General features: G+C 45.4%; 2 protein-coding genes and 1 long non-coding RNA gene across 4 annotated transcripts; 2 read left to right on the top strand and 1 right to left on the bottom strand.

Moving 5' to 3' along the window:
* Nucleotides 1-209: 209 nt before the first annotated feature.
* LOC141022908 (uncharacterized) lies at nt 210-1,633 on the top strand. Its single transcript, XM_073499189.1, has 2 exons — nt 210-709; nt 1,624-1,633. The coding sequence occupies exons 1-2, from the start codon at nt 210-212 to the stop codon at nt 1,631-1,633; spliced, it is 510 nt and encodes a 169-aa protein (XP_073355290.1).
* Nucleotides 1,634-4,108: 2,475 nt separating this feature from the next.
* LOC109744489 (cinnamoyl-CoA reductase 1) lies at nt 4,109-5,763 on the bottom strand. The gene is made up of 6 exons (XM_020303612.4): nt 5,549-5,763; nt 5,310-5,479; nt 5,025-5,213; nt 4,760-4,922; nt 4,483-4,672; nt 4,109-4,385 (listed from the first exon to the last, which is right to left on the bottom strand). The coding sequence occupies exons 1-6, from the start codon at nt 5,685-5,687 to the stop codon at nt 4,193-4,195; spliced, it is 1,044 nt and encodes a 347-aa protein (XP_020159201.1). The 5' UTR covers nt 5,688-5,763; the 3' UTR covers nt 4,109-4,192.
* A 2,967-nt stretch (nt 5,764-8,730) lies between these two features.
* Nucleotides 8,731-13,453, top strand: LOC120965194 (uncharacterized). 2 transcript variants are annotated; one of them, XR_006664326.2, is made up of 5 exons: nt 8,731-10,590; nt 11,406-11,482; nt 11,864-11,951; nt 12,031-12,153; nt 12,689-13,453. It is a non-coding gene; the product is annotated as an uncharacterized lncRNA (long non-coding RNA). The 2 variants fall into 2 exon arrangements; XR_005757589.3 differs by having other exon boundaries at nt 8,731-11,482.
* Nucleotides 13,454-19,457: the final 6,004 nt, after the last annotated feature.

Genomic DNA, 19,457 nt, shown 5'->3' with positions numbered 1-19,457 from the left:
GGACCCTCCCTGTTGTCTTTTAGGATAATGACTGTGGATAGGGCTTATAGGTCAGGCCTATGACCCTACCCCAGGTCTATGTCATCATCAGCAGCCTCCACCCCGCTCCTAGACGAGCTTTTCGGCGCTCCGGCCACGCAGGGCAGGACTACTGGTGGCTTGCGCGCCTACCACGCCCGCCAGGTGTTCGGCGATTTGTCTGCTCGGCCATGGACTCGGACGACGAGGAGGCGTTCGTGGCACTGCTGGAGGAGGAAGCCGATGCTGACGCTCAGGAGGAAGAGCATCTCATGGTCCTCGCCGCTCTGGACGGCCTGTTCGCGAGCAATGCAAAGCCACGGCAAGGTGGCTCGGCATCGGGTCGGCTGAAGGCAAAGCAGAGGCATCGACTCGAAGGCTATTGCTTGCTCTACTCCGACTACTTCGCCGACGCTCCACTGCACGGAGAGAAAATATTTCGGCGCCGTTATTGGATGAGCCGAAAGCTCTTCCTCGGGATTGTGAATTCCATCTATGAGTTCGACATCTACTTCAAGTGCAAGAAGGATTGCACCGGCACACTTGGATTCACCTCACTCCGGAAGTGCACGACAACTATGAGGATGCTGGCATACAGAACTCCCGGTGATTCACTGGAAGACTATGGACGCATGGCCGAGTCCACGAGCATTGAGTGTTTGTACAAGCTTTGCGGGGCAGTGGTGGCAGTGTTTGTACCGCAATACTTGCGATCACCCAATGCTGAAGACACTGCTCGGATCCTAGCACAGAATGCAGTAAGAGGATTTCCTGGGATGCTTGGAAGCATCGACTGCATGCATTGGAAATGGAAAAAGTGTCCATTTGCTTGGCAGGGGATGTACAAAGGCGCTAAAGGCGGTTGCAGTGTGGTACTTGAGGCAGTGGCCACACATGACCTCCAGATTTGGCACTCCTTCTTTGGTATGCCAGGAATTCACAATGACATCAATGTACTGCAGTGCTCCCCTGTCTTTGCCAAGCTTGTTGGAGGCCATTCTCCTCCGGTGAACTTTGAGGTCAATGGGCGGCACTACAACAAGGGATACTACCTAGCAGATGGCATCTATCCGAGATGGTCCACATTTGTGAAGACTATCTCAAACCCTGTGCCAAGAGGCAAGAACTCCCACTTTGCCAAGTGTTAGGAGGCTTGCAGGAAGGATGTCGAGCGGGCATTTGGTGTGCTCCAATCTTGATTTGCTATTGTCCGGTGCCCCTCTCAGACCTGGCCGAAAGATCAAATGTGGGAGGTCATGACTTGCTTTGTCATCTTGCACAACATGATCGTTGAGAGTGAGTAGGAAGAGCCAGTGTTTGACAGTGAACCATATTACAGGCAAGATCCTCTTGCCCAAGTTGATCACCAGCTACCGGCAACCTGGACTACCTTTCTCAATATGCGTCAAGAGATCTAAGACCCACATGTGCATCAATAACTTCAGCAGGATCTGGTGGAGCACCTATGGAGGCTCAAGGGCAACGCCTAGCTCGACGTGTAATGAAATATGAGTTTTTATTTGTTGAACTATATGATTTGTATTGATTTGTTGAACTATTTGATTTGTATTGATTTTCTGTGACCAACTATCTGATAAAAAATAGGTTCTATTGAATTTGTGCCAAGCACGCCGAATATGGCCCGAAATTGGTCAATTTACGCCGACAGTGGGCCAATTTGCGCCGAAAATGGGCCGGAATCGGCGCCTGGGGGCGGCTGGAAACCCGAGCCCCCCCCCCCCTCCACCCACCCCCCATGCTGATTTTTCCGCCTGCGCGCCCCCAGACGGCGCTATTTCAAGCCCCTGGAGGGGGGGAACGGCTGGAGATGCTCTAAGAACCTATGGTAAGCAGCCTGGCAAAGAAAGAAAAACGGGTTTTCTTCTTGAAGCACCTACTTAAGCACGTGCGGTGTAGAGGGCCTGAGGGTCCATGCCATGGGCACTAGTCGGTGAGGAATTGAAAAATCCGGTCAAGTTTCTTTAAGCTGTATGTGGTGCAAGATACTAATTCTGAGCATGTGAAGCTTTGCATACAAAACAAAACAACTACAATTATGAACTTAATGAAGCTTTGCATGCGAAGGTATCATGTTTGAAGGGAGCAAGCTTTGTATCCATCAATTAAACTGGGCACGAGTTATGCACGGACCCGCATGTTGTGCGAGATGAAAATGTGGATACTTGGAGGTTAATCCAAATTAATATGCCAAAAGACAACAAGAAGGAGTTTGATATAAAAAAACTCAAAACAACATGGAAATGGAAAAACCATGAAATTCACACTTGATAAGTTTGCACCGAAGCGGGGCTCTATTTGTAATAATTTTGGTCATGTTGATGTATATGTGCACACACCCCCCCCCCCCCCCCCCCCCCCCCCCCCCTCCCGCATGCGTCGCCGCCTCTGGCGACTCAGGGGCAACCCTACTCGCGTCGCCGCCGCCCCCACCCCCACCCGCTTCATTGCCGCCGGCGAGCGAAGCCACATGCGCCCCAAGGATGGCAGTGGCGGGGCTCCATGTCTCGGTGCTCCCAAGTTGGCAGAGGGATCCTTGTGACGGCGCATCGAGATCTGGTGCGGTAGGCCTCTCCGGTGGCGTCAAGGTGTTGATCCGGGGCTGCCCAGACCAGATCTGGCACATGGTGTGGTGGCGGTGCCGAGCGTGCGGGAGCCTTCCTGCTGGTCGCGTCTCCTGCAAGGCTGGCGCGGGGCCCTGGTGGTCGGGGCTCGGTGGCGAGCGCTGCTTGGAGGCGGAGAGGGCCGACGCAGATGGCTGGTTGGTGCCATGTCACACTGGAGTGCGCAGGCCGGTGGTGGCTTGGAGCTTGTAGTTGTAGCGGGGCTCGAGCCAATCCAGACCTGTGCTTCCTAGACATGAGGGCCGGCGTTTGCCGGGTGGGTTGGTGATGTGGTGGGCCGGCAGGGTCTGGCAGCGGAGACGTGGCGCGTTCTAGTGGTGGCGGCGCCGGCAGGAGGCGGCACCGGGTTCCCACGGGCAGGTTTGGCGGCGGCGCTGTGATGGCTCGAACAAGATAAGAGTCTTGCGAGCAGCGAACGGTTGGTCACCTATGTGCGGCATGGCGAGCGGCGGTCCTCTTCTGGTGGTGATGGCCTGGGTTCCGTGGAGAGGTGGGTCTTATCGCCGCAAGGCCATCCCTTGGAGTGGGTGACGGCCGTCGTGGGCGGTCCTGGACCTGGCCGGAGGTGCTAGTTGGTTGCGGTTCCTCATGCAGGCTAGGAGCGCATGGTGTGGCGGCGGTTTCCCTGCCAGGCGGTCGGTCCTTTGGTCCTCGGCTTTGCAGCTACATTGGCAAGTGTTGTGGTGGTGGCTCTGTGAAGCTTCTTGGACAGTGCTACCAAGTCCATTGAGGCGGGGTGATGGGTGACGCGCAGATGAAAATCTTGCACGGCTTCTGCCGGTCCGGCGATGATGGCACCCGTGGATGTCATTTCCCTCTTTGAAGGTGTCGCCAAGTGCGTTTGCCGTTTCCTTCACGCTCCTGGAGTTGGTGGATGTCTCCGGGCGAAAGGCTCGATTCGATGTTTGGATTGGCACGATGGCGGCGTCCTCGACGTCGCTCCTCTGTTGGGGCATTGTGTTTGGAGACAAGGCTGGCTCCTCGTTGCTCTCCTCCGGTGTCCGCCACGGTCCTGTTGTTGATCCTCAGTGGCCCTGGTGGCGCTATGTACGTCCGCCACCGGTGCGTCCAAGACGGTGCCTTTTCGGAGCGGATTGAGTCCTGCCATTCATCTGTCACTTTCTCTGAGACGCTAAGGATGGATGGTGCGTTGACAAGAGAGACTCTACGGAAGTTGTTGGTCTTCGATGCTTTGTGTCAATTTAGGATAGGCTCTTTTGCGGTATAGCTTGCTGGGCGGTGTTGTTTGTCTTTGGGTTTATCAGTTGTGATGTTGGTGCGCATTCTTTGTAACTGAGATTTTGCCTTATATAAAGTTATGGTACGTATAGACGTACTCTTGAAAAAATTAATAATTTCGGGCATGTTCCTCTTGAGCATTGTGCGTGTGAAACCAGCCGTGTGGCTCATGAGCTAGTTAGCAAGGCGAGGGTTAACACTCGGGGTGCTTGAACAGAGAATTTGCCGTCTTTTATTCGTATCCTTATTTGTTCGCGAGTGGCGACCCCCAAACTTCTTGGGAAAGTTGTGATCTAGACTTTGTTGAGAAGAGGGGGGAAGCGGCAGGGCGTATCATCACCATCCACGTCCTCAAGAAACCCGGCCTCCTGGCAGAACTCGACGGTGTCTGTGATCGTTTCCCTCAGTGGCCGGGAGCTCCACCCCAGCTTCTCCAGCTTCCCGGAGGTCATCGGAGCCGGGTGATCCATGTCACGTATGCTCTCCCTGCCAAATACCCAAAGGATGGAGTTATCCGTTAGCTCCAGCTTACACGCTGCCGAAAACAATATATGATGAATCTTCGGGCGATCAGAAGTTCTACTCGGCTATGCAGGGGTACCCAGGGTACATGCTCTTGAGCAAGCCCAGCAGCTCCCGGGCGGTGATGAAGTGAGGCGCGCAGATGTGCCTGCCCGTGGCCTCGGGCGCCTCGTAGAGCAGGAGCAGCGCGTCGGCGACGTCGCGGACGTCCACGATGTGCCACAGCTTGTCCCTCGTCTCGTCAGGGCCTCCTGCGCCACCACCAACACACAAGGAATCAAGCAACGGAAACAGAGCATGCGCAGCGCACTGTCATGAGTTTAGTTGGCGGCTAAAACCTTTGAGGAAGTAGATGAGGAACTGGCTGCTCGTGTTGATGGTCGGCTGGAGCAGGGGACCGAAGACCAGCGCCGGATTGAGAGTCACCACGCGGAGCCCGGTTTCCCGCCCGTACTCGATTGCCGCCGCCTCCGCCGCTATCTTAGCAACAGGGTACCAGCTCTGTAGATATATATACATGGCAAAATGACATAGTCAAGGTTATAAATAAAGTATAAAGATTTCTGATTATCATAGTGATGGTGCGGTTGCCAAGCTGGTTACCTCGTTGCTCCTGCAGAATTCTTTGTCCGACCAGCAGCTCTCATCTCTGATTTTACCTTGGGGCCAGTCTTTGGGGTTGATCTCGACGGCGACCATGGACGACACGACGACCACTCTCACGGCATTGGCCGCAGAGGCGGCCTTGAGCACATTCGTGGTACCAGTAACAGCAGGGCCCAACATTTGTAGCTACATGGTTGTGCACGAAAGGAAGACGTTAGTGGTGTACATAACATTTAATGATTGATGCATATCGACAGTTCTTCAGTTATGGAACTTGCTTGCCTCTGGATCAGTTAGGATTCCCGAAGGAACGGGAGTGGCGACATGGAAAACTCCCTGGCATCCCACGACGGCAGCTGCCATTGCGTCGTAATCAAGGAGATCAGCCTTGAAGAGCCTGAGGCTTTCGGAAGCGTTCTCTAGCCGCCTCAGATGGCCGGTCTTCTCCTCGCCTGAAACACGATCAGGAATCACTCGTTGGCCGGTTATGACACCGCTGACACGGCCGGGCACGCACGTACCGAGGTGGCGGACGGTGCCGTGGACGGCGTAGCCGCGGGAGAGGAGGAGCTTCACGAGCCACGAGGCGATGTACCCGCCGGCGCCGGTGACGCACACCGTCTTCCCGCTGCCGGCATTTCCCTCTGCGCGCGTCGGCATGGTCCGCTCTGCGTCTGTTCTTGCTGGCACGGCCGGCCTTAAGTAGAGGCAGCTCCCCTCGCACGAGAGTGGATGCAGATGCAGCTCCCCTCGCAGAAAACGAGAGTAGACGATGGCAGGACCAGCGGTCCAGCGCCCGGCCGGACACCCATCATCGGCCACCCCTGGTCCTAGCGAGCTGCTGTCGCTGCCACCCCAAGTTGGCCAACTAGCCTGAGCCTGTTGGCCTCCATGGCTGTAGCCAGTAGCCACAGCTTCTTCCTAGATGCAGACCCGTCCACTGCCGGTCGCAGCGAGACGCCAGGGCGCACCAGGGCCGGACAGGGCAACAGCCGACGGCGCGTCGTCCGCTGCAGAGTTCACCTTCGGGCTTGGGCACGTTCGTCGCGACAGTAACAGCAGGCCCCAGCATTTGCTGATGCATGCATGGTTACAACTTTGGGAGTGTCAATCGACTGAAAATCATATTCGGATCAGTCACTTTTGTGTATGTGTGAATTCTAAGGCGGGCCGCAGCTATGCCACCAAGCCATGCAACTCGCTCGCAATTTGCGGAGCGCAACACATAATAAGGGGCTATTCGGAGACTCTCCCGCTCCCCAAGTCCACTCCAGGAGTTGGTGGAGCTGTAGTTAAAAATGATGGAGTGGAGAAAAGGCAGCTCCACAGATTCTCAGATTTTAGAGAGCTGGAGGATCGTCGAAAAGCTCCTAAGAGAGAGAGCTTATGAGAGAGATGGTGTTGGGTACATGCATGTCAGAGATATTAAATGAGGGCTGTGAGAGATATTTGGGCCGGGTGCATGCATGCCATAGGAAAAATAATGAGAGAGGGATCATGAGAGACACTGATGCGTGCATGCATGACAGAGAAATTTTATGAGAGAATGATACCGTTTTGACTTTAGCGGTTCACATGAGGACAGAAAAAAGTCCGGCACGAGTCTTTCTGAAAACTACTAAAAATTTAATAATAACAAAAAAATCACTTAAATTACGCTTTCTATTATATAGCATATAATAGTGAAACTTTCACAAAAAGGAACTTTGGTAAGAATAAATTATTAGTGGCATTGCTATTATACTCTTAAAGAAGAAGATGAAATAAAATATAAAATAAAAAGAACAAAACATTGAAGTTTTCCAAGAAAAATGAATTAGTGACATTAGTATTACCCTATTAAATGAAAGAAAATAAAGGAAAAGTAATCATATAATAGTGGAATCTTATACTTCATTATTGTTTTGTTTTCTTTCTTGCATACAATTTACACAAGAATTACTTTTTTGGTATACGCAAGAATAATCATATAACAGTGTAATCTTAGAAAAATGAACTTCCCTAAGAAGAAATGAATTCGGTATCATTACTATTACCATTAAAGAAGAAAGAAACTGAAACAATAACAAAATAATGAAGTTTTCAAATAAAGAATGGATTAGTGGCATTGGTGTTACCCTTTAGGAAGAAAGAAAATAAAACAAATGGAATTTTTTCACACAATTTACACAGAAATTGTGTGTTTCTATAATATGCAAGAATAAGCATAAAATAATTGAATTTCAAAATGATGAAGTTCCCTAAGAAGGAAAGAATTTAGTGGCATTGCTATTACCCTTAAAGAAGAAAGAACACGAAACAAAAATAAAATAATGAAATTTTCTAAGGAAGAATGGATTAGTGGCATTGGTGTTACCCTTTCATAAGAAAAAAAATGAAAAAATTGTACACAATTTACACAAAAATTGCCCTTTTTAATACTATGCAAGTATAAGCATAATTGCTGCCTTCATACATAAATATAAGATGATTTGAATATTTAAATAGGGACTACGTACACACTAGAATGGATGAACAAACGCAGTAAAACACTTGTGGCGGTATTACACTTTCAGAAAAAAAAACTAAAACCAAATCAAAATAATGATGTTTTCTAAGAAAGAATGAAACCCTTTAAGAAGAAAGAAAACGAAAAAGAAAAAACTTTCAAAACTTGCACACAATTTGCACTGATATTACACTTTTTGAAATATGCAAAGAATAAGCATATAATAATGCATTTTTTGCATTCTACTGTAGTTTCCAAATAGTGTAACTCAAATAATGTGTTTCCTTTAAGCAGAAAGAGAACTAAAAAAAACTTGAGCACATCTTTTCACCGAAATTGCACTTTATCATAATATGCTAAAATAATCTTATAATCATGAAATTTTGGCACAAACTATATAGTATTTGTTTGTATATAATTACACTCAGCCAAAGACCCACAAAAACAAAAATAACCAATAAAGGAAAGAAAGAGGGAAAAAGAAAAACCCATAGAAACAGAAAACAGAAATAAATAATGAAGCAATAATACCTTAAATAGGAAAGAAAATGATATAAAAAAATAAAAGAAAATAATGAAACACAATTTGCACATAAATTGCGCATTGCTATAATATGCAAGAATAAATACATAGTAGTGAAATGTTCGCAAAAGGAAAATTTTCTAAAGAAAAAATGAATTTGTGGCAGTGGTATTTGATCCATGGTGTCTCTACTTCTCCGGATCTAAATAATGAATTAGTGGTATCGATATTACCGTTTAAGAAGAAAGAAAAGTAAAAAAATAATGACAAAATTTGCATGTGGTTTGAATAGAAATTGCGCCTTTTTATAATATGCAAGAATAAGCAAAAATACTAAAATTTCACAAAAAAAAAGTTTCCTAAGTAGGAATAAATAAGAGGTATTGGTATTACACTTAAAGAATAAGGAAATGACATAAAAATCTAAAAAATTAAAATAATGAAGTTTTCTAAGAAACAATAAATTAGGGCATTGGTTTCCCGTTAAGAACAAAGGTACTGAAAGTAATAAAACAAATAATGAAATATTTTGCAAATAATTTGCACAGAAGTTGCGCATCTCTACTCCTAATGTCTCAGTTGGTAGTCTCCGTTCTGGGTTTATTTTCGTCCCACCTACCATTTTCGTCGGGGTTTTTTCATCGGTTTTTTTTCGTCCATTCCCCGCGCCCACGCACGCACGCACTCGAAAAAACCACCCGATCCCATTGAGCACCCGGTTCCTCTGGATCCCCTCCATCACGCACGAGATCGCCGCCACCCCTCATAGAGAAGACGCCGCCGGATCTCGTGCGATCCCGCTGCCGCCGACTACGGGATCGCCTCCACTGGATCGCCGCCGCGGGTATAAGGGGTCACGTCACCGCCGCCGCAGACGTAAGGGGTCACTCCAGCCGTAATCCCCGATCATCGTCCAGCAGCTCACCGTCGGCGGCCGCGACCGCCTGATTCCCTGTTGCGCGTCCCCTTCAATCACGGTGGTGCTCCTCCCCGCATCGCCGTCGTTGGTGGAGCTCGCCTCACCCTCCTCACCTCGTCGGCTGCAGCCGCACTTACCCTCCACGGTGCTCCTCTTCGGCATCCACCGCAAGTCAGTGCACGGCGACAATAGAAATTTCAGTTCACGTGTAGAACGCCCGTTCAATCTCTTGTTCAGGAGATTAAAATTGACCAAGGAAGCGGTGCCGGCCACCAGGATCACGTACATGAACACCTGAATCTATACATCCATCTCGAGCCTTGATTAACATGATTAATGGGCAACTCCAACTGTAAGTGCAGCCCTATGTACGAAGAAAGAAAGCAAGGATCTGGTGGAAGAAGTCGTTCGGTGGTGGACAAATCAGTACGAATACAAGTTACATTATGTCAGGGGCAAACGTTTCTTTTTCTATGGCTTAATTTCTCTGCTCTATATACATGCCAACTATCTTTATATATTGTTTTCTAAAGCTTCTCTATATATTGTTCTGCAAGAACTAGGGACTAACTATGGCCATGATGTAAAGTGCTGAAACTCGATCTTGTTCGACATGTGAGGGTTGTCAATGCCTGCAAGTGCTCAAACTCGATTTTGTTTTACATGATGTGAAGTGCTAAAAATCGATTTTCTTTTTGTTTATATATATATTGTTTTCTAAAGCTTCTTTCCGTGTTGAGCATGCTTGGTTGTTGGACTGTGCAGGCTGGAGAGGAGACAGTGAGATGTGGCAAACTGAAGGCATGAGTTGATTACCTTCTGTTGCTGAAAGGCGTATTTGGAGTATGAAGATCCTGAGTTGTTGTTGATTGTGTCTGCCTGAGCTAGCTAAATTGTTTCAGATACGTTAGTGTTGCTTTCCCGTTGTTTCTTCAAATATCAATATAGCAGTTTTGAAGTCATGCCTGTTGTTTTCTTCATTAGAGATCCACACACCAAACTGATAGGCAAGTAAACTCGCTTTTCACCCATTGCAGTTCATCAGCAATCCTTGAAAATTGCTGGAGTTTTTTTGTTTATCAGCAGCCTTACCTTATTATTCTATAAGGCAATAGAAGGGTCTATTAATACCACATCTGTATACATAGATTTTGCTTATTAAGTGACAATTGCATGAGTTCTTATGTAAAGCTTCGATCTCCTTAAGGTAATGCTTTTTCCTCTTTTTCACAAGTGGGTTCAGCGGCATCTTTTTCTTTATATACGTGTACAATTTGTCTTATTTTCCTTCTGGCCTGGTATGCCACCATTTCCAAAGCTGAGTTGTAAATGAACATAGATACACCAATTTTCCCTTTAATGTGTGTACGATGTTGAGATGCCCGCAGGCCGTCGTCATCCAGTCTCTTTAGTCTTAAACAAGGACTACTTTTTATTCGTTCTATTTTCATATTCAAACAAGTAATTGTCTACTTAGTTAAGGGCCGTCCCGCACCTTGTTAATAGCTGTTCAAATATGGTATGATAGTTTTGTTATTTAATTACTTTGCTGTTTCTTGTACGCAGAAATTCTCCCATAGGGGTTTGGAATTGGAGAGTGCCATATATTGGGGTGTATTTGTGGCAATGCATTGTTAGTAAGGGTGAAAGATTTTCTTTAATTTACCTGTTGTGCTAAATTGTTGAGATGGTACCACTTATTTAGCATTCCAAAACATATGCGCTCAATTGGTTAAGACGACTGGTATGCTGGAAATGAGATTTTTCGTGGAGATATAGTTTTGATATAGTAAATTTTTACTTGATTCTTAAGCTATGTGGTAATGTCATTAACATATAATAATATTTTATGCCTACCATATACTATCCTTTCACAACAACTGTTTATTTTTGAAATTTTAATATTCTTTTGATTCAGGTTATACAGTTACATGATGATGGCAGATGGATGTGTCCTTCGAAGAATTGTCTAAATAGATAAAAAACAGTAACACTAAGTCTTGTAAGATCTCACAAAAAATAGTTCTTGATGCTCGTCCGTTGCTACAGGCTCATGATCGTACATTCCCATGCGTTGTTAGTCGAAATAGAGACGAAGCATTAACATAGGAAGGATTTGTGAACTCTTTTTGTACATCAATAGGGGAGACAACCAAAGATAAGTTAGTTCATGTTTTTTCTTAGTAACACAGTTGTCACCAAGGTACGTCTATGACTCCTAATGTTGAATTGTATTAGCTGTCATGGGCATCCAGCAGTTCGAAAACAGTTGTAGTGCTGATAAATTAGTTCATGTTTTTATATTAGTAATACAATGTGATAAAGAAAATCATGTCCAGCAATTAATAAGCAGTCCATCATCCTTATATTTCTTGATGGAGGGAATAAGATGCACTTGACAATGCTTAGTTTTTTTATCTTATATGTGTTGTGCTACTGCTATTTCAGGAGGAATATGAAAAGGAGATAAACGACACCAGGGCCTGGAGCTCACGTACGCTGAAGAGGCATAAACTTTGGATAAGGTGGGGCATGCACGCATTATTCTCATTTTTTGAACTGTTAGGCCTTCAAATTTTTTTTTGCATTATTAACATAACTCATGAAAATGACATTTTTTATATATATTCAGATAGCATTAATGTGACCAATCCAGGTAAATTTGGGTGTCTGGAGTGTGAAAGTTTCAAACGTTTAATCCCACTGATATCGCGATGATACATGTACAGATTGATGGAGTAGTAACTTCAATTTATTTCTTAAATGATAGAAATACGGATAAAATAATATCAGAGCCGCAGAATTATGTTTGCACGATCTATGTATATCGTATATCTTGTTCGTGTTTTATTTTGAGATGGATTGTTTATTTTTTTCATATATTGTATTTCTTTATATCACTTCAGGAGCTGAAGAATGAGAAACTGAAGGCTGTTGTGGAGTAAAGAGCCTCAAGGAGAAACTAGAAAACAGACAGATGACCCGCGGTCGAAGGTCTGTCATGTATGCTTCTATGCGCCACAAATTTTCAACCCTCCTTACATTAACTCGTCATGTGACTATACTTGTGCAGAGTGAGCTAGTCAGTAATGGCGGGACTGACATCGACAAGCCATGACCTTGTTCTAGAGGACAAAATCGTGCTCGCCAACAATAGTGTTTCCAGGGATGTGATCTACAACGTCGATGAGGCCATGTGGGTGACCTTATTGGCTGCAAAATATTTATCTCTACTATTGATCTCTACTATTAAAGGGGAGTTGGTAGTCTCGCCTCAACCCCGGTTTTTTTTTCTCCCACACCCACCTCCCCCTTTGGTTTCCTGTTGATATGAGGCCCCTTCCACCAATTTTTTTAATCTCCCACCGGTCTTCTCCCTCCCATCTTTTTTACGCTCCTCTCCTCTCCTGATTACCCTAGCGTCGCCGCCGCAGGGTCCTCCTGCCACCCCTCCCCACTCTCCGCCACCCCCTCTGTCCTGTTTGATCCTCACCTTCCCTATCGGTTGCCGCCATTGGGATTAGCAAAGTCAGCAGCCATGGGATGGGACTCATGATCATCATCCCTGAGAAAAAATAAATAGCAACCACAATGGAAGGAGTGGATATGTAGTGGCATTTTTTCTTCAATAAGGCTTAACACTACTTGTGTCTACCTCTAAATTATAAGCCAATCCACAATAAGGCTTAAATATCTATTGGGTTGTTCATTTATTTTTATTTTCTCTTCAGGAAACAATGTTTTTCTCCCGAGTGGAAGGAGAGGACATGCAGTGGCGTTTTCGCAGCTGGAGGCGAGGTTGAGGAAGTTGAATCAGGTTACGCTTTGGCAACATCCACCCGAACTGCTTCAAAGAATTACCAGGACGCCTTCGTGTTTTGTACTGTGTGCTGGAATTGTCTTTCAGTAAGGCTTGCATTGATGCTTTTATTAAAAGCATGTTATATTTAGCGGTTTATCTGCAAAACTTGTTCAGAATTAAGTGATGGTAGTGATACAAAAATTTAACTATCACAACTTCTTTCAATTATATTTAGAAATGAGGCTATATAAAGCTTCCTTCTGTTCTAAGATTTCATGCCGTGGATTTATGTGATGATAGCAATATGTGTGAACCAATATGACACCGAGGAACTTTTGAGTTTATACGATGGAAGTGCATGGGTGTATTTGCCTAATTACTATTCCATATTATTGTGTTCCGAAGGAGTGCTTGCTCATCTATATCTCTTCATTTTGCTTGCGGGTGTGATTCCTTTATTTCTTTTGCTCGTTTGGCTTCATTGCTTATAGTTTGGGCTTGGTCACAAAGAGGCGATACAAAGGCATTCCTCCATTCTTTAGCTCAGATTCAGACTCTCTAATATATGCAGGGAGTATGATCAACAAATGTCAGAGTAATATAAAGTTGTCAAATTTGAACATATGCAAAAGACTTTGTAACACAAGCAGGAATCTATATGCAGCTATTTACTTCATCTGAAGAATTCACTTCATGACAGGGCATGGTGCGCTGTAGAAGCTTGTTGTATATTTTATTTACCTTGCTTTACAGATTGATATATTGTGAACAATTAATTCAAATAAATAATTTTTATCGCAAATAGGAAATAAGATTGCTTTTCTTCAACTTAATACATGTGTCTACTTTATAATATAAAATTAGTCTTTTCAACATGACCTGGCCCATTGAACTTCATGTCCTACAGTCAGGATGGAGACTTTGTTCTCTCTTCATATGGACCATCATATATAGAAGAAATTGCAGCATTGTGATATCAAATAATTATTCACTCATTGGTCAATGAAATTGTTGCAGCGTGTGATAGATCTGCGGTGTGAAGTATGCATTATAGCCCGTAGCAACGCACGGGCGTCCTACTAGTTTTTATAATATGCAGGAATAAGAATATAATAGTGCAATTTTTACAAAAAGGAATTTTCCTGAGAAGAAATGAATTTGCGGCATTGGTATTATCATTAAAGAATAAAGGAAATAGAATAATACTAAAAACCGAAATACCAAAGTTTTCAAGAAAGAATGAAATAGTGGCTTTTTTACCATAAAACAGTAAGGCAAAAGCCCTACCGTGTGTCATTTTTCATTAATGGAAAGCAAGAAAAATAGTAGAGTTTACAATGGTTGATGGGGAGACAACCAGAGAAGTCTAGGAATACAAAATAAAGGAGAAGAGGGAAAATAAAAAAATTAAATATTATCAATCCAGGATGACATGCCGGGGTTGTTTGGTTTCTAGCCACATCTTGCCACACTTTGCCACACCTACCTTAGGCAAGTTTGATCAAGTTAGGTGGGTGTTTGGTTCTAGCCACACCTAAGGCAAGAATTTTTTAATGAGAAGTGAACCCCACATGTCATAGACACAGAAAGTGTGGCAAGATTCCCTTAGGCAAGCCAAAGTGTGGCAAACAATTTGAGCAACTCAAGTTGGGCAAGTGTGGCAAAAATAATGTGGCAATATATGGAAAACATAGTCACAATCCAAACAGCCCCGCCATCCTTAAGACTAGGTTTGGCTCTAAGCATGGTCAACTTGAAAGTTTTGATGATGTAATATCTGCATTCTGTGATTGAGCAAGGTATTCCTTCAAACATCATTCCATTTCTTTGATTCCAGATGCTCCAGTAGCCCACTGTCATAATTTCCTCTTTAAGATAAACATAAAATGAAATAAAAACTAGAACATAATCAAAATAATGAGGTTTTCTAAGAAATAATGAATTATTAACATTGGTATCATCCTTTAAGAAGGAAATAAAATAAAATAGAAACTAAAAAATCAAAATAATAAATTTTTCCAAGGAAGAATAAATTAGTGTCATTAATATTCCCCTTTAAGAAGAAACACAAATAAATTAATAAATTAAAATAAGGAAGAATAAATTAGTAGCATTATTATTATCCATTAAAAATAACAAAAATGTTTGCAAAACATGCACACAACTTCACTCTTAAATTACACTTTTTGAGTATGCAAGCAATAATTATATAGTAGTGTTTTCTCACATATTGCAAATTATTTATGTGTGTACATTACACTCACCCAACATCCAAAAAATATCCACAAAATAAAAATAAAAACAACTAACAAAGAGAAACAGAAATACAAAAGCAAAAGCACATAAAAAATATTAAGAAAATAAAGGGAGAGAGAGGAGGGCTGGATTGCACAGTTAATGGGCTTCAGCCCAGAAGGAAATCGACTGCCCAAATAAGGGGTCAGACAAAAAAGGAATAAGCCCACACAACAAACAACACATGTCAGGAAAAAAACAGCATGAATCTGAGAGAAAAATCCTATGGCCACAAAATCGACTGACCCAAAAATGAAAGTTCAGCTGAAATGTACCTAAAGTGTACAACTTTCACGGTCATGGTTATTTATTTATTTATTTTTAACTACAATTTTTTTTACTTCTTTTCTTAGGTGAGCCATGGATTTTATTCAAAGTTCAAAACGTCCGGAATACAAACAGGTAAAATCCCTAGCTTCTGCGACCTTGGCTAAGTTGATGTCTGGTGTTAATTGCCGCAGCCTGGGGGTGAAATTTGGGGCAGGAATGTCCGTGCTGCAAGAAAGCAAGGAATTTAAAGAACGAAATAGAGGCCGGCCTCGGGAAGACCCGTTCAATCGCTATTTTATTACGTGTCGTCCATAAGCTCTTTGTTCCCTCTGCTTCTAGTTTCAGGAAGAGGGCGTCTCAAAGTGCTGGCGGTGGCTCCCCGATGCGGCAGCGGGTCAGGGGACCACCAACAAGAGTTCCAGGAATTGTGGCGCCGACTACGGTTCTAGCCACTCCTCCTGTGCAAAGGGGAGGCGTTGGTTGCCCGAATGGGCTTCACATTGGCCACTACCCCAGATGCCATCATCGGGTTTTCGATACGGGTTGCTTCGTTAGCTCTGTGTCGGTATGGCAAGGACAAGCTGGTGGCGTTTTTGGACGAGGAAGACAATCTAATCGTCATCGACATGGATGCGGCTATGCGCGCAGTCGAGGAGAAGCTGGTGGTGGGGCATGTGCTCTCCCCATACCCAGCAGACCACAAGGCCATTGTCAATGCACCGAGAAGCCCGTGGCGACTTCGAAGAGAGGTTGTGTCACAGCGTGTCACCAACAACAATGGCCGCTTCGTCATCACGTTCACAAAGGAGACGGACTGACAACAGGTGCTTCAGGTTGGTCCGTGGCACTACAGGAACGACGATGTGATTTTTGCGGACTATGATGGCAAGGGGAACCCCGTGGATGTGTGCTTCGACTCCTTTAAAATTTTGGCCCAAATCTGGGGGTTCCCGGTCTTCCTCAAGACGGAGCAAATGGGGTGGATCCTCCAAAAGAAGCTCGACATCGTGGTTGCAGTGTCGCACCACAACAGAAAGATCGTCGATAAGCACCTCCGCAACTGCGTTGAGCACTCGGTGGACAAATCTATGAGGAACTCCATCAACACGACACTGGCTGGCAGCAAGAAGATCAACTACCCCGGCAAGTATGAAAATTGCCTAACTTTTGTTTTTGATGTGTCTTTGTGGGGCATAAGACGGAGAAGTATTGTAGCATGCCAAAGGATATGCGGAAGGCATCCTTCTCCGCCGACATAAGGGCGCCACCATATTGGAGCTCAGTCCGGAGGCACGTCAAAACGGCTGCAACTTGGGCGATAGGGGGGTTGTTGGCCAGTTTCATGTCTACCACTAGATTTACAACTGTGAGTGGTGTAACCTGATTGCAACCGCCTTCCCCCCAATACGACTACAACTGGGGTCAGTGAGTTTTTTTTGTCGGTAGTTGCATGTCATCACTAGAGTTGCAACTACAAGCGTTGTAAACCCGATTGCAATTAGAGAACCCCAAACACCGCGTGCAACTAGGCATGTAGGGGGTTGTTGGTCAGTTGTATGTCCACCACTATAGTTGCAACTGTAAGCGTTGCAAACCGATTGCAACTACGTAGCCCAAGCACGGCCGAAAATAGGGCCGGTAGGGGCATTGGCTTGCTTGGCCACCACTAGACTTGCAACTGCAAGCGTTGCAACCCTCTGCAACCGCACGAACCCCGAGGCGACTGCAACTGGGCTGGAAAGGGAAGGGGGTTGTCGGCTAGTTGCATGTCCACCACTAGGCTTACAACCGCAAGTGTAGCAACCCATTGGCCCATGGAACAAGGGGCACTATGCACGTGCCCTGCTCAACGTAAATGGCTGCAACAACGTATGTGTATGCATGCCCATTTACGTTATGAACTTTCAACTTAATTGTTGTTCGCAATAATTACGTTTTCGCTATTTTTCAGGTAGCTATTTTTGTGTGTGTGCATGCCCATTTACATTATGAATTGTTGTTCTCCTTCTTCCCGAGCGCACGAGCTGGGAAGGTCGGAACTCGCCAACTTCGCCGGAGAAGAGACAGCCCCACTCTCTATCTTAGAGGGAACCAACAGCCCCATTATCTATCTTAGGAGCTGGGGGTGCTGGGAATCACCGGAGGTTTTCACCGGTGGTGTGGGGCTTAGAAGGGATGGCCGAGGCGGTGGTTAGCAACATCGGTGGGGGGAGATTGAGAGGAGGGGCGACGAGGCGGTGCGCGGCAGCGCTCGCCAGCCGCAGGGAGTTGAGGCGGACGGATGGGGCAGGGTAGGCCGGCGGTTGCGGAGAAGGATGGATCAGATCGCGGCTTGAGGATGAAGTCAGTTGGGAGTGTTGAGTATATGTGTTACGTGCATATTGTGTATTAGGCCCGCCTCCTAGTTCCTATATAGTTGAGGTCTGTGGTCCACCTTTGTACATCATATATACGTGCCTATGCACGAAGAGCAATACATCGTGCAATTCACATATTCTACATGGTATTAGTTTTTTAGGTTCTAAACCCTAGCCTTTCGCTGCAGCCGCCGCCACCTCCGCCACCATGCCGCCGCCGCCGCTCGTGCGCGCCTCCCGTGCCGGCTGCCGCCGCCGCCCGTGCGTATGTGCGTGTCTCCGTTGCGGTCCTATTAGCCATCAATCTCAAGTTCTCGTGTGTGTATCTTGCATAGCCAGCAGATCGATCAAGTCAAGGCTAGCTAGCTTTGCTAGTCAACTACGTCTCGCCGGATTGTTTCTGGTGGTTAGCTACGGCTACTTGCATCGCTCGCGCCAGCCGCCGCTTGCATCGCCTGCGCCAGCCCCTACTAGCTACTCCTGCTAGCTCGCACGCTGCTTCGCCTCGCCTGCACACGCTGCTAGCTACTCCTGCATCGCCCGACGCCGCTCGCTGCTACGTCTTGAGCTTGCGTTGCTTTTCCTTGAAGAGGAAAGGGTGATGCAGCACAGTAGCGTAAGTATTTCCCTCAGTTTTTGAGAACCAAGGTATCAATCCAGTAGGAGGCTCCTCAAAAGTCCAACGCACCTACACAAACAAACAAGAACTCGCAACCAACGCAATAAAGGGGTTGTCAATCCCTTCATGGCCACTTGCGAAAGTAGAATCTAATAGAGATAATATGATAAGATAAATATTTTTGGTATTTTTATGATATAGATTGGAAAAGTAAAGATGCAAATAAAAGTGAATTGAAAGCTTATATGATAAAGGATAGACCCGAGGGCCATAGGTTTCACTAGTGGCTTCTCTCAAGATAGCATAAGCATTACGGTGGGTGAACAAATTACTGTCGAGCAATTGATAGAAAAGCGCATAGTTATGAGATTATCTAGGCATGATCATGTATATAGGCATCATGTCCGAGACAAGTAGACCGAAACGATTCTGCATCTACTACTATTACTCCACACATCGACCGCTATCCAGCATGCATCTAGAGTATTAAGTTCATAAAGAACAGAGTAACGCATTAAGAAAGATGACATGATGTAGAGGGATAAACTCATGCAATATGATATAAACCCCATCTTTTTATACTCGATGGCAACAATACAATACGTGCCTTGCTGCCCCTACTGTCACTGGGAAAGGACACCACAAGACTGAACCCAAAGCTAAGCACTTCTCCCATTGCAAGAAAGATCAATCTAGTAGGCCAAACCAAACTGATAATTCAAAGAGACTTGCAAAGATAACTTAATCACACATAAAAGAATTCAGGGGAGATTCAAGTATTTCTCATAGATAAACTTGATCATAAACCCACAATTCATCGGATCTTGACAAACACACCGCAAAAAGAGTTACATCGAATAGATCTCCAAGAAGATCAAGGAGAACTTTGTATTGAGATTCAAAGACAGAGAAGAAGCCATCTAGCTAATAACTATGGACCCGAAGGTCTGTGGTAAACTACTCACGACTCATCGGAGAGGCCTTGGAGATGATGTAGAGGCCCTCCGTTTGATTCCCCCTCCGGCGGAGCGCCGACGAAGGCTCCAAGATGGGATCTCGCGGATACATAAGGTTACGATGGTGGAAATAGTTTTTCGTGGTTCTCCCCGAAGGTTTCAGGGTACGTAGGTATATATAGGAGGAAGAAGTAGGTCGGT

This window comes from Aegilops tauschii, chromosome 5 (genome assembly GCF_002575655.3).
Source record: "Aegilops tauschii subsp. strangulata cultivar AL8/78 chromosome 5, Aet v6.0, whole genome shotgun sequence".
In the NCBI taxonomy this organism is placed as follows: Eukaryota; Viridiplantae; Streptophyta; class Magnoliopsida; order Poales; family Poaceae; genus Aegilops; species Aegilops tauschii.
This window is presented reverse-complemented; position numbering and strand designations above follow the sequence as displayed.

Excerpts from the sequence above, each read along its gene's own strand:
- LOC141022908 (XM_073499189.1), top strand. The coding sequence starts at position 210 with ATGGACTCGGACGACGAGGAGGCGTTCGTGGCACTGCTGGAGGAGGAA.
- LOC109744489 (XM_020303612.4), bottom strand. The coding sequence starts at position 5,687 with ATGCCGACGCGCGCAGAGGGAAATGCCGGCAGCGGGAAGACGGTGTGC. Across the intron at positions 5,214-5,309 it reads GAATCCTAACTGATCCAGAG|CTACAAATGTTGGGCCCTGC; the intron begins GCAAGCAAGTTC and ends ACAACCATGTAG. Across the intron at positions 4,386-4,482 it reads GGGTACCCCTGCATAGCCGA|GGAGAGCATACGTGACATGG; the intron begins GTAGAACTTCTG and ends GGTATTTGGCAG.